The sequence below is a fragment of the Tripterygium wilfordii genome, chromosome 14 (genome assembly GCF_013401445.1).
Source record: "Tripterygium wilfordii isolate XIE 37 chromosome 14, ASM1340144v1, whole genome shotgun sequence".
In the NCBI taxonomy this organism is placed as follows: Eukaryota; Viridiplantae; Streptophyta; class Magnoliopsida; order Celastrales; family Celastraceae; genus Tripterygium; species Tripterygium wilfordii.
The window spans coordinates 2,956,267-2,969,407 of record NC_052245.1 but is presented as its reverse complement, the minus strand read 5'-3'; the positions used below and the strand labels follow the sequence as shown (position 1 = coordinate 2,969,407).

At 37.3% G+C, this 13,141-nt stretch overlaps 3 protein-coding genes across 3 annotated transcripts; 1 reads left to right on the top strand and 2 right to left on the bottom strand.

Moving 5' to 3' along the window:
- The first annotated feature begins 81 nt into the window (after nucleotides 1-81).
- On the top strand, nucleotides 82-2,930 carry LOC120014819. Its single transcript, XM_038866893.1, has 3 exons — nucleotides 82-381; nucleotides 1,116-1,228; nucleotides 2,627-2,930. The coding sequence occupies exons 1-3, from the start codon at nucleotides 231-233 to the stop codon at nucleotides 2,705-2,707; spliced, it is 345 nt and encodes a 114-aa protein (XP_038722821.1). The 5' UTR covers nucleotides 82-230; the 3' UTR covers nucleotides 2,708-2,930.
- Nucleotides 2,931-3,383: 453 nt separating this feature from the next.
- On the bottom strand, nucleotides 3,384-9,149 carry LOC120014817 (endoplasmic reticulum oxidoreductin-1-like). Its single transcript, XM_038866892.1, has 10 exons — nucleotides 8,704-9,149; nucleotides 8,297-8,428; nucleotides 6,482-6,740; nucleotides 6,123-6,233; nucleotides 5,897-6,015; nucleotides 5,360-5,464; nucleotides 5,062-5,264; nucleotides 4,472-4,592; nucleotides 3,802-3,974; nucleotides 3,384-3,732 (listed from the first exon to the last, which is right to left on the bottom strand). The coding sequence occupies exons 1-10, from the start codon at nucleotides 8,866-8,868 to the stop codon at nucleotides 3,729-3,731; spliced, it is 1,392 nt and encodes a 463-aa protein (XP_038722820.1). The 5' UTR covers nucleotides 8,869-9,149; the 3' UTR covers nucleotides 3,384-3,728.
- Nucleotides 9,150-10,585: 1,436 nt separating this feature from the next.
- On the bottom strand, nucleotides 10,586-10,983 carry LOC120014665 (glutaredoxin-C9-like). Its single transcript, XM_038866684.1, has one exon. It carries the CDS (start codon nucleotides 10,955-10,957, stop codon nucleotides 10,586-10,588), a length of 372 nt encoding a protein of 123 aa, XP_038722612.1. The 5' UTR covers nucleotides 10,958-10,983.
- Nucleotides 10,984-13,141: the final 2,158 nt, after the last annotated feature.

Sequence of the window (13,141 nt, the reverse complement as noted above, 5' to 3'; positions counted from 1 at the left end):
TTATTAATTGGGCTTGATTTCTTTCCCTGGCTCGGATCCATTCCTAATCTTCGTCTGAAAACCTGTTGTGCAAAGGTGTTGGATTTAGTCGTCGTCTCGAGTGTTCAACAGTGCGGAATGTTTTAATGGCAGTTTGATTTTCTTTTCCTAACTGTGGATGGATATGGATTCGATGTTAGTTTAACAAACAATAAACCTCGAATTGAGGAGATCGTCCAGTCAAACACTCCATGCCAGAAAGCGAGAATCCCAAGATGGAGCAAGAAGAAGAAGAGAAACAACCTAATTCTTCTTCTCCTCCTCCTCCTACTTCCGCTGATGATCCTCCATCTGAGCAACCATCAACACAAACCAATGCTCCTCCTTTTGATCCCAGTCGAAGTAACTCTCTGAATTATATATTTTTTTTAATTATTTCTAAAGAATTTCATTCTTTATGCCTGTGTAGTGGTCGATGCTGCCTAGTTAGGTCTAGCAATTTGAGAATATATGACTAGTTTCTGTGCCTATTGTGTTCTTAGACCATCACTCTCAGGAATTTAGAGCTGTTAATTGATATGATGATATGTGGGTTTGCGTTATTTGAGGGGATTTCTATATGATTATGGATTTGCTGGAGTGGTTGTGTTGTTGTAGATGGTTCAATAATTGAACTCTTCAATGGTTAAAACTGGATTAGCCCAATTAACTGTTATACCTTAGGTGTTGGTTACTTTCAATATCTATGTTAATGGAACAATTAGAAGAATCCATGTTTGCTTTTCAAGGTTTAGGTGAATAGATTTCTTTATGAATGGCTACTGGAACTTGGCGATGCTTATTGTTTTTGAGACATGCATTGAGGTCTGTAACTTGAATATTTTGTATCCTACATGTGTCATTTTCCTCACACTTTAAACTATTAGCAATTTATATGGCTTGTGGCCTTGTGGGACTGGTGTGCATAGTTGAAGACACTAATAATTTCAAAATTCTTTCATCTTAATACTATACTAATATTATGCGTTGATGAGATGTTTGGTTGAGGTCGTGCTGTGAATATTTGAGGATTATTGTGTTTTCTTTGACACAAAAACTTTGTTCTATGTTCATGTTTCCCATATTTTGCTCTGAAGTGATCGGTATCATCAAGAGGAAGGCATTGATAAAAGAGTTAGCTGCTGTCTATCATGCACAGTGCCTCTCGTACTGTCAGGAACTTTTGGAACTTCAAAAGAAATGGGAAGAGGTTAGTCGCCACACTCATATTGCATGGGCATTTATTTGAAAAGAAGGAAAATGCATGTGCGTTTGTTTATTGTCATATTTTCTCCAATCTCATGTAACTTTACAACATTTAGAGTTCAATGTTCAGAATTTCAGTCATGAAGTTGGTTTTTTAACTGCCACGCAAATTTTAGGCCTTGCTTGGCGGATCATATATGGACTTTGATATGATATGACAGAATAAAGTGAGGAACAGAAAAGGATTCTGGGTTCATGACAGGTTTAAAAGGAAGACAGAAACTGACAATATACTGAAGTTGTGTTCATATTGTCATCCAACTTTTGTCTGCTGCACCTAAAGTCCCATCCTTTAGGATTAGATATGCAATATTTAGTTGCGCATCCTAGCCATAGGGTGCGCTAAATAAGGGGTAGTATAACTTTTATCCAATCTTGTCTCTTAATGGCATCACAGTCGAGGCCTAAATGCAACATGGTTTAGAACATAATTTTCATTGGTGTCATCCGAATGAAGTTAGAAGTAACTAAGCTAGAAGTATATTTAACTGAAGATAAGATGAAGTAAGATTGTCCAAGTGTATGGCCATATACACTTATGTGGAAAGTTAAGTAGGCAGAGACGCTGGTAATGATAGTAAGGGTATGGATGAGGGAGTTTTAGCTGAGAGTATAGCATTGAATAAGATTGAGGGGTGAAACGTGAATCCATGCAGTTGACAGCAAGTGGTTTCAAAATCAAGGATTCATGTACTTGATCCCTGATATTTGGGGCTTGTTGTACGCTTGTAGCAGGATGAGATCAGTGAAGCCCAAGATTTGTATTTTTCCTGGACCAAGGTTGAAGAGAAAGATATGGTGGATGAAGCAAGAGCATTAGGAGAAGAATGATCGTGGAGACATTGAAAATATGTCCAAGAGATAAAGAATCATTAGGCAATTTAAGCTCCAGTGTTCAAAAGAATCATTCAGGCTATTCAGCAGTTTAAGCTCATTAAGCTCAAGTGTTCATCTATAATGTGCATGTGTATTTCTGCATCCATCCATCGTTATAGGTATCGAATAGGATCTGTAGAGCATAACATATGCTTTAGTCCCTTCCCCTCCACCCTCAAACCTGAGCACACGTAGTTATGCAATTATTTTCGTGCTTTATTTTGCAGTTTTGAATTCTTGTGCAACCAACTTTTGTCTTTCTATTGTTAAAATGTCCTTGAATGTGCTTGTAAAGGCTTTTCTTTTTTCCTTTTTTTTTTAATGAAATTAGAAATTGGTGGTCATAACGATGAAGTCATTTGAAAGCTTTACCTATTTGAAGCAAAACATAGCATTATTTCTGCACTTGTAATGATGTTTTTTATTTTCAGTTTCTTACTTCAGACAACTTGGTACTTTCTTGCAGCCATTTGTGGATACCAAAACTCCTGATGATTCCAGAAAAGAGACGACGAGGCGCTCAAAACGTGTAAAGAAGTCGCGCTAAGCCCATCTTAATATATTTGCATCCTGCTTTAGCTCACAGTAATTATTGTAGGTTCCTTGCACTGGTCTGACTATATTGAATTTTTAGTTTGTGGGGGTCACAACTCATACGTGTGTATTGCCCCTTTTTTCCATGACATCAGAATTCGCAAATTCCCTTCAATCAAATATGAAATCCTGCAATATTTTGATAATTTCCTGCAATATTAAAATTTCCCCCAATATATGTTTATTTTCCTGCAATATTTCTCAAATTTACATTTGCAAATACATTTATTTTCGGCATACATTTTGATTCCCTGCAATACATTTATTTTGCAGGCAATATGTTCATTATTCCCTGCAATTCATTTTGTCTCTTACTTTCCTGGCAATTCCCTCCAATACATTTTGCAATTCATTTTGATTCGCTGCAATAAATTTATTTTGCCTGCAATATGTTGTTCATTATTTCCTGCAATTCCCTGCAAATATATTCAGGGTTTCGTCCTATATATATGCAATTTCCTGTGATACATTTGATTATTTCCTGCAATTCATTTTGATCCCGTGCTATATATAAGTTGTAAAAGGGTCCTCTTCGAGTCTTGACAATCAAACATCCAACAAAAGAAAAGAACTCACAAATGATTTTTCTATGCAACAAAACATACAGAAGAAATAAACTCAAATGAAAGTTAAAACTAAATACCCGTCCTCTTGAACGAAGGGTTTGAGATGAACTCTTACATCCATAAAAGAAAATTTGGTTCAACTTTCATGGAGAACTTTCAATACACGATTCTGTCAAATCCCCATCTCCCAAGTTTTTCCAAAACAAAACGTAGGCGACATTGAAAACATGAGGCAATGAATTCCATGCATATTAATATTGTACAATATCTGAGCAATATTTATTTATTTTTTGTTTTGCTCTTATTTATTGATAATACAAACTGCAGTTTCCTGTACTATTTCTTCAGACTTCTTCAGAGTATTGTATGGCTACTTAAAAGTCGAAGCTCCTCATAAGTCGGTCAATGTTATCTGCATAAATAAAAACAGTGGATGAGCAACATAAAAGACTAAGATGTTATAGAGCCGGCAATTACCAACCTTGTGACAATAGATGCCCATATTCTCTTCCAAAGGCTAATTTGAGATATAGGTGACGGAGTCTGGTCTTCCGCGATTGCTTCAGCTGTAGGTCCCATTTCATGTGCAATTTTGATTGATTCCGAAAGCCGATTGAGTAGATTTGTCAGGGCAATTACTTCATTCCGATGCAACTGCAGATGAAGGCCAGAGCCACTTCAAAGCAGAACATAATGTATACCAATAACAAGTAAATCGTCATCAATGGCTTCCCAAAACTGGGAAAGAAAAATCAAACAGAACCGATTTCAGAATTGACATCATTCACGTGCTTGTCCAAATAGCTACAAATGGTGGACCAAAACAGATCAGCTACGCTGGCATCTCAGTAGAAGAAAAGGGTTTCTAGTTCTACCTAGAAGCCTTCAACTATCTATGTTTCCAAATTGCCCCCAAATTCTTGTGTGCATCAACGTGACAATAGGAACTCATTCAACCAACACGAACACAAGTTCACAGCATTACTGAACTTGTCTATGGAAATTCTATGAATTTTTCTCCATAATTATGTTCTATCAGCCACTAAGGTTGAGGTAAATAACTCTCATGCACAAGGCTCTTTGTTTATATGCAATACACTAAGAAGAAAATTGAAATTGAGAAGTAAACCAACTTCAGGAATGATACTTACAGTCTGACCCGGCTGTCCACCATTATCAGAGAATAGGATTTCCAATGCAGTTCCAAGACCAAGAACCTGAAGCTTTCCCCATAGTCGACACTTCTCACAGCCCACACAGTCCATCAATGCACTGTAATGACAATACGTAGTTATTCTATTGACACAGATAGTCCAGTTGAAGAATTTGTCATAGGAAAGCAATAAGTTAATATTTTAACAGTTTCTCAAGCAATGTATGCCACAGTAAAGACTAAAAAAAACTGTAAATGCCAAAGTCAATATCTTTTACATATGATGCCAAAAACAATTGAACTTTTGAATCTGTTTTGTCCTTTTAGGAGGATAAATTTATTTTTCCTTTCCCCCTCATAAAAGTTAAAACTTCAATGTAAATCAAGAGCAAGCAACTGCATGAGGAATCCCATGATTGTGGGGTTTGGGAGCGCAAATGTGCGCCCTCTGATTTTCACGTTACTAGAGTGCTGTTTACTAAGTTTGAGGCCATCATGCCAAGGTTGCAATACAGCACCAGGATTGATGCACAAGATAAAGAACAAAGGCTAAACTCAAAATGAGTCAAGAGGATTTCAAGAAAAAACCTAATGTTTCTGAATTGTCCTTGAATTTTTTGTTTGAGTTCAGGACCACTTTGGCCTTTCCACAACTTAGCTTCATCAAATGGGAGGGGGCATGCTGCTTGCAGCTTTGGATTATAGAGAAGCTGTCTTATCAACGAGTGTGTCTTCAGATCCTCAATAGGGTTACCAGTCTCATATTCAGCTTGTTCCAAGTAATTTGCTGCCTGAAAATATCATCAGAGAAAAGGTTTCTTTAAACCCCTTTCATTATGGCCTATATGAGCATATATTTGGTTTTAGATCAATGTAAAATGCTTACCTTTGTCACAGCTCGAAGAACAAAAAGGAATGTAAAATACATGTTTCTGACACGATCGGGGTATCTCAGGACTCGATCATACATCAATGATAGATTTTGGCCCCACTGAAATTGAAACAACAAGAAGAGAAAAGGGTTATATCTTCCTATTCATCTCTTTTTTAAGTTTATGTTGGCTGATTCTGACATCCATTAATTTATCACATACATGTCATAAATTCTATAAAGTTGAAAAGGTCTCATGCCAGAAATGAAGGAAGTCGCAAGCTCAATCATGCACGTCTGGTAACCGAATCCAACTATATGACATTTGGTGGCTAAAAGTTTGAATAAAAACTAACAAAGTTTTCGCTGCTATTGGCCGAATATGGCCAAGTCCACAAGTTCATAACATATATGAGCAATACAGACAAAGGAAGCAGCATATGAAGTAATGACTTACTGATGTCATAACATCAAGCAAGAAGTGTTAAAGGCATGAAATATTTAAATTTCTTTGCCTCTGTTGATAAGTAAAGCATGAGTGGAAACTTTTACCTTATTTGTAGCTTCATCAAGTAGGTAATCAGCAGCTAAATGGATTGAAATGGAGGAGTGAAGGCCAGATATCAATTTGTACAATATTCTTTCTTCTTGGCATAACTCTTCAGAGGGATCTATGCATTGGGATGGAATATACACAGAGCAGTAGAAATTAGTAACCAACTAGGATTTTTAAATCAAAAGTGACAGAAGTTCATAAAAGTACTTCAAAGTTTCTCACACTTGGGACAGTTCTCTGAGTAAACAGCATCCCATATCCTTCTAGCTGATGGACCAGTATAGCCCGTGTAGCGTTCAGGGTTCAATTGGAGATTTACATATGTCATCTCAGCTGAAAACAAAATTTCGCATCAGCTGCTAAACCAAAGAATAAATAATCATGTCCAAAGTCTTAAAATATAATTGAGAAATAAGCATGATAAAACAAGGACTGCTATTAACTGTGCTCCTCATAGTCATTACTACACCAGATATCAAATTTGATATTTTCTTTCGGAGAACAAAAAGTAGCTACATTGTGCAATTTAAATTCACCAGGAAAACCCAATAAATAACTGCAGGAACAGAAAGGAGACATACCATTGTCAGTCTCGTCATCATTTGTCCATGGATTATCTGTTTCTGTCCACCCTTTAAAAGCTCTACTATCTAGTGTACGGTCCACAGCACCCTTAGGATTTCCTTCCTGACACACAAGATCATCTGATGGAAGCCCATGATGGGCAGGCTTCTTAAAAGATTCAGGGAACTCATTTTCAGGGCACTCACAAACACTGCAATCTCGCAAACGGCACATTCCATCATCGGGCCAGAAAGGGCAATCACACCACAGCTTGACCTTCAAGAAGATGGAAAGCCAAGCTTTAGGGAGAATGGAAGGTAGATGCACATGAGCTTAAGTAAGTTTGAAATCCACCAAGAAGTGATGAAAAATTGAAGAGATAGACGCATTGTACAACTACGGTGAAAAGGTTATTTTCTTAAAATTGAACAAATGCAACCTCCAATTAATATATCTCAAGTCATTCTATATCCTCACTTTGAATGCAGCATTGTAGCTTAAACATATCATTTTCAAGCACAAAAGCAAGATAAAGTTCTTTTTTTTTAACTCTTCTAATCAATACTTCAAACAATGCGGCAAGAAAAACTATCAAGTTCATTTAAAATTTATTTCATTATCGTACTTGAAGAATGATCCATGATCAATACCCACTCAGTTGCTAAATATCATTTTGTTTCATGACATAGATTATTTTTTCACAAGTTTAAGTTATGCAGTTTTCACAATTCAAAAAGTGTGACATGAGGAGGAAAAAAAGGTAAATATATCCTATGTTTTCCCACATTCTATAGCTTTAACATAAAAAATATAAGGGAAACAAGTGGAAGTGGAACTTTTCATACTGTCAAAAGGTTAAAACATCAATAAACACAAAAACTGAGACATGAAAAGACAAAGTTCCATGATGACACAGATGCATTTGAGGCTTCCATTCACACATCGATAAAGTGAAAAGTATAAGGCGTTTGCCAATATTCAAGGGCATCCGTGGCATTTCATCTGAACATATAGCAATGGGAAACGCATCCCGTTTATAATTTAAAACGAATTTTGAGCTTTTACAAAGTCCTAAATGCATAGTCAATGTTATGACCAAAGAGTTAAGACCACAAATACATGGAAATTTCTTTTTCCTCAAGATATCATTATAGAAAATGGCACAGCTAAAGTACACAGGAAGCATCCTGAGGAGCACCAGGAAAAATCTACAAAAAGATAATGAGGAAAAAACTATCAAAATCATCACAGACACAAATATGGTAGAAATGGCCTGAAATTTTTGAAGACTGCATGTGTAGTCTTAATTCCATCTGCATTAATTTTTTGAGTCCCATAATCTTTCTTTCTTCCTTTCATTTTTAAATTTGCTATATTTGTGGAAGAGTACTAAACCTATTATCAGCAATAGAATACTTCATATGCATCATTCAAAGTTCATCACCAATTAAAAAGATTAAGTTTACATCATGTGAAGTACACATTAGCACTTCATAGCTAGTATATAACCAAAACCTCTTGCACGGCATGAAGCAAAATTTTCAAGATTTCTAAAACATTGCTGTGCACAAACAAATCAAAAAGATCCTATATGACCAAAATGACTAAGCAACATTTTTCTTTCAAGTCATAGGATCACCATACGCTCTCAAACCGGTATCAAACTATCAATATGTGTCAGGATATTAGGAAAAGAAAAAACTTTTAGTATTGAAATTTTCCCTTGTAAGATTGCTTTTTATGTTTCATCTGGAATCCGAGTTTGACTCAAAACGATGGTCACTTAATACATCACAATTTTGGTCAGTAGATTATAGGAGTAAAAAGCAAACCTTGAAATATCTGAAGAAAGGTGTCTTCACAAGCTCTTGGAGCAATGGATGTAATGCTTCCTCATTGACACGATTCACAGTCTCATAGTCACAACAACAGTCTTCCACCATTCCACTATACTTATGCTTATCCTGTAAAAAGATGAAACCCAGCCTAGTTCAGCAAAATTAAGTCCTCGTTCATTTCCCAATATAAACAACATAACCAATAAAGAACAGAATATATTTAAAGTAAAAGAATTCCAAATTATGAATTGTAAAATGCACTAAACTGAAAAGAAACGAAATTGATAACCGAAAATTGTAACGATCAACAGTGGAGAAGTGGAGGTGTGGCATGGTACACCATCGAAGTACTCAAATTGAGGTTATTTGGGGAAAAAATAAAGAATTTTAAAAGAAAATACCTGACCACAGTGACAGAGCTTATTAGCTTGTTCAAAGAGAGACAAATTAGGAGCAGTCGTTGAAGCCACGGCTACAGCCACCGCAAGAATCAACACAATCAATGCACCGACTACCCATCGGCTCAATTTCTTGGGTTCTTTAACCTCTGAGTTCTCTGTCACCATAATCAAATCAAAAAGCCAACAGCTAACGTCAGTTCGAAACCCTAAACCTCCAAACCCGACTCCTGTTTGGTTGACACGAAAATAAGGGGAGAGAAAGTTAAGCTAATGAGCTATGTGCCTCAGTTTTCCAGCAGTTGTATTTCAGGCGATGGAAACTGAAAATGCAAGAGAGATCAGAAGCGTCGGGATCTATAAAGAGCGATGAAGATCATTCTTTGATAACGTTGTAAATGTGAAAAGAAATGGAAAACCATGAGCGACGTGCCGACGTTTTCTATGTTCTTAGAAATTTCAGAAGCATTGAAGCCGCAACGATGGTCCAATACAACGGTTCAGCACAACGGCTCCCGAAATCTGACGGCAGCAAAACAAAAACACAAATTGGGCCGCTTGAAAAGATATTGGGTTAATGGGCCTAATGGCCTCCCGTAGCAGCCCAACTCAAACACTCTCCGTGGGCTGTTTCATTCGTCAGATTGGCTCATGCTCATTAATCAATAATCATTATTGTTTTCAATTTGCATGACAAGATAACCATGGGCCTTTAGCCCACAGAAAGTTGGGATACTTAAATCTATTGTTTGTGTCAGTGTGTGTGAAGCCAATGATTAAGTAGTGTTTTTTTTTAACCGATAACAATACCATAAAAGTTTCAAAAATATTAGAGATCTCAGTAAAAAGCATCACAGTCTTCCTAATAGTGGATCTTATCCCTTGATTGATGTAAGTATTGGGGCTCACAAAACCTTGTGATTGAACCAGAGAGTAACACATCCACTATTGGGATGATTATGATGTTTTTTACTGTGATCCCTATCACTTCTGTAAAAGTTTACCCTTTTCGACATGTAATATGAATCTAAACTCAGGATATTGGGCCTGCAAACACATAAGTTTCTCATCTTACAACAAGTATTGGATCAAAGTTCAGAACGTGGCCATAAATGGTTGATTAAGTGGTTACACTGATGAGCCCGTCTGACTCCTGAAACTTGGTTAGTGCCCAGAGTTATTGGGATGTATTTCTATCATTTTGCATGTTAAAAGGACACACTACACCATAGATGGTCGTTGAAAACTTGAAGGCCCTTTTGTGTGTGCCTCCCTATTATAGGACAACAGTACCTGATAGTGATATCACCATATATCAACGGCTGTGCTAACAAACCAGTCAAAGATGACGAGAGGCACTGATTCTATTGAAGATCTCACAGGAATAGTAATTCTGTTAGTGGAAATCGGAAAATCATGGTCAAAAATTTTTCATATCTTTCAAGAAAACGACGGAATCACACACCTCGTAATAATTTCTTGCAATCCTACTCTGCCATATCTTTCCTACAAGCTCCTCAAACAATTAATACAGAGATTAATTAATGAAAGTAATGCTTTATAACCTTTTGTCTTCAACGAATTCATTAGTGATTAAGACTTGTTTCATAAAGTTAATGGTAATTAATAAGTAAAATAAATAGTTAAGTACTAACTCAGAAATGGATTGTTGTCTACTTGCCTTCATAAAAATTTGCATGGGAACATTACCTGCATATGCATGCATGCCACTTCATATATAGAAAAGTGAGGAACCCAACAAATTAACGAAGGAGTTACCATAATCGACCATCTATCTACAGTAACTTTAATTTAATTTGCATCTCTAGACGAACTAATTAACGATCAGAGACAGAGAGCACCATCTAGACGAACTAATTAACTATCAGAGCCAGAGAGCACCAGCATCCTTGAGGAGAGGAACCAAAGTGCCGTTGATGTGGCAAGCCATCAGAGTCTCAATACTCCCCAGAAACTTTCCCCCAACAAAGATAGCCGGAGTGGGCTGTTGTCCATTTGCAGCAAGCTGGAAGAGTACGGCATGGATATCATGGCCCAACTCATGACGGTCCACCTCCACTATGGCTGGGCCGACTCCAAGCCCAAAGAGAAGCCGCTTGGCTACGGTGCACATACAGCAACCGCTCATGCTGAAAACCACCACAGCATTGGTTGATGCCACCTCCCGCACTATCTCGTACGGGTTGACGACGTCCATCAGATTCTTCATCGTTGATGCATCTCCTCCTCCACCCATCGGAATCCTTGATTTCTTCGCCACCTGCATCCTTTTCTTTCCAAACCAAACAGATTTTTGAAAATGAAATTAAGATTACACGACGACTAACAAACACAGAGCATACGTAGAAGAAACAGAGAAGAGAAGGTGGTACTCTTACCCCGGCCGGCAAACACTGACTGTTTTATGCTCCCTCTCGATCTTCTGCACCTCCAAATCTGTACGGATACAAAGAGACTCTGTCTCCCTAGTGATATATAGTATTAGTTTTCTTTTTTCTTTGACGTGCAATATGTATATATATAGAAACATAAGGGAGGAAGGCGCATGCAGAAAAGATATGAAGGTGGGGACCACTAAAAATGGCATAACAGAAAAAGGCATTCGCATTCTCATGGGAAGTTAAGAATCGCATGGGATGGCCGATGACCTACGCCTCTACTTGTACGGTAATCTTCAACGGGCAAAAGCCTTTCAAAAACGAATAATACAAACCAGCAAGTTTCCTGTTTTGTTTGTTTTCTGGGGTTTAGGAGGGAGGGAAAGAGAGAGATGGGCATGAAATGGAGTACTGTAATCCGACAAGCCGACAGGAATCACCTGAACGCCGTCGTTTGACAGTGTCATTGGGACTGATACGCCGTCAGATTGCCAAATATGCGATGTTCTACTACTCTACATTCATGATTATTCGAGTCAAAGATACCACTGTTTCTTGTTTCTTGAACAAAATTACGAGTTTACCTTTGTTTTCATATCATCTGAAACGTCTCTGGTTTTCTTGCTAGTTAAAATTGATTTATAATGGTCACATGGCACGAACCGGTTTAAATTGTACTAGAAAATTTACGTCTCTGGTTCACATGACTATCATTCATTCGAGTACCAATTATACAGCAATGCTGTGTTGAGTGTTGACCACTTTATTTATTGATTACTAATCTGAACTCGTAAACATATAACCAGATCCAATAATTTCGAATCCATAACTATTTATGGATCCAAGCCCATGTCAATTTCGACATTGTGGGCCCAAATTTTGCGCTCGAAACCTCTGTTGGCCCAACTTCTTTGCGGTCCGTAAATGATCGTAGTCTAGTCTCCTCTGGTGTATGGACTTCTTACATGAATACTTTTGTTAAAAAAACGGCTGGGCTGGGCTGGGCTGGGCTTGGCATGGAAAAAGAGGTTGGCCCGAGCTAATGGACCTACCCTGCCCCGGCAGGCCGGCATTTGATCACCTCTTGCTCTCTAGAACCATTTGCCTGCCATGCTCTGCTCAATCAAAAACAAAAACAATGAAGTCTTGTTGTTGCTTATAACCTTATAAGCTACCAAGGACTAAGGAGCATGCAATGTACTTGTTAATCCACGAACAAAAGAAGGTAAATTCTCAAGTCGTCTCAGCCTTGCAATGGCGTGTGTGAATTGAACCCTCAATTCTATAGTAGTTTTCACCAAGTCCATGTAGCATGTACAGCTGAGATGGGATGATCTATTAGGGTTAGTTAATCAGCTAGGCACCTCACATCTTGAAGATACTCAAACATTGATTTGGCCCCCTTTTGACACCGACAGAGCTGAGATTTGAGTTGCAAGACTCGGGATCTTGACGCATTTGCATATAGCTTATGCACTTTATATATAGTTTATTCCATGCCCCAACACTGGTTTTGGATCCAAACTGTACTTCGAGTATAAAGAGAAAAAAAAAAATTATGCCAACTCTAACAAAATAGACTCCCAAGTAGTTCTTCTTTTTTTACTTTTAGATGGTCAACATGTATATTTGCTTTCATGACCACATATTCTTAATTTGATCTTTTAGTTGTGTTTAGGTGAATGAAAGGGGCATTACTTTAGACTTTAGATGCATTATTTTAATCGGTAGATCTTTTTTTTTTTTATTAATAAAGTTGAGCAATTAAAAATGAGTAAGAACACAAACAATCAGTCAATGACTCATTTAATTATCACACTTGTTCTTACCCTAGATTTTTCTAGTGTTTATACTTGATAGATACAGGTCAATATGTATAGTGATTGAATTGTTGACTCATTCATTTCCTTTGTTTCGGCTCTAGATTTTTTCCCTTTTTTTAGGGTAATTTATTAGTAAATTCAAGTCAAATCAACTATCATAAATGCCTAATGACTCATCGATATCTAAATTAATCATCAACTGATCTTCAGTCATCCCCC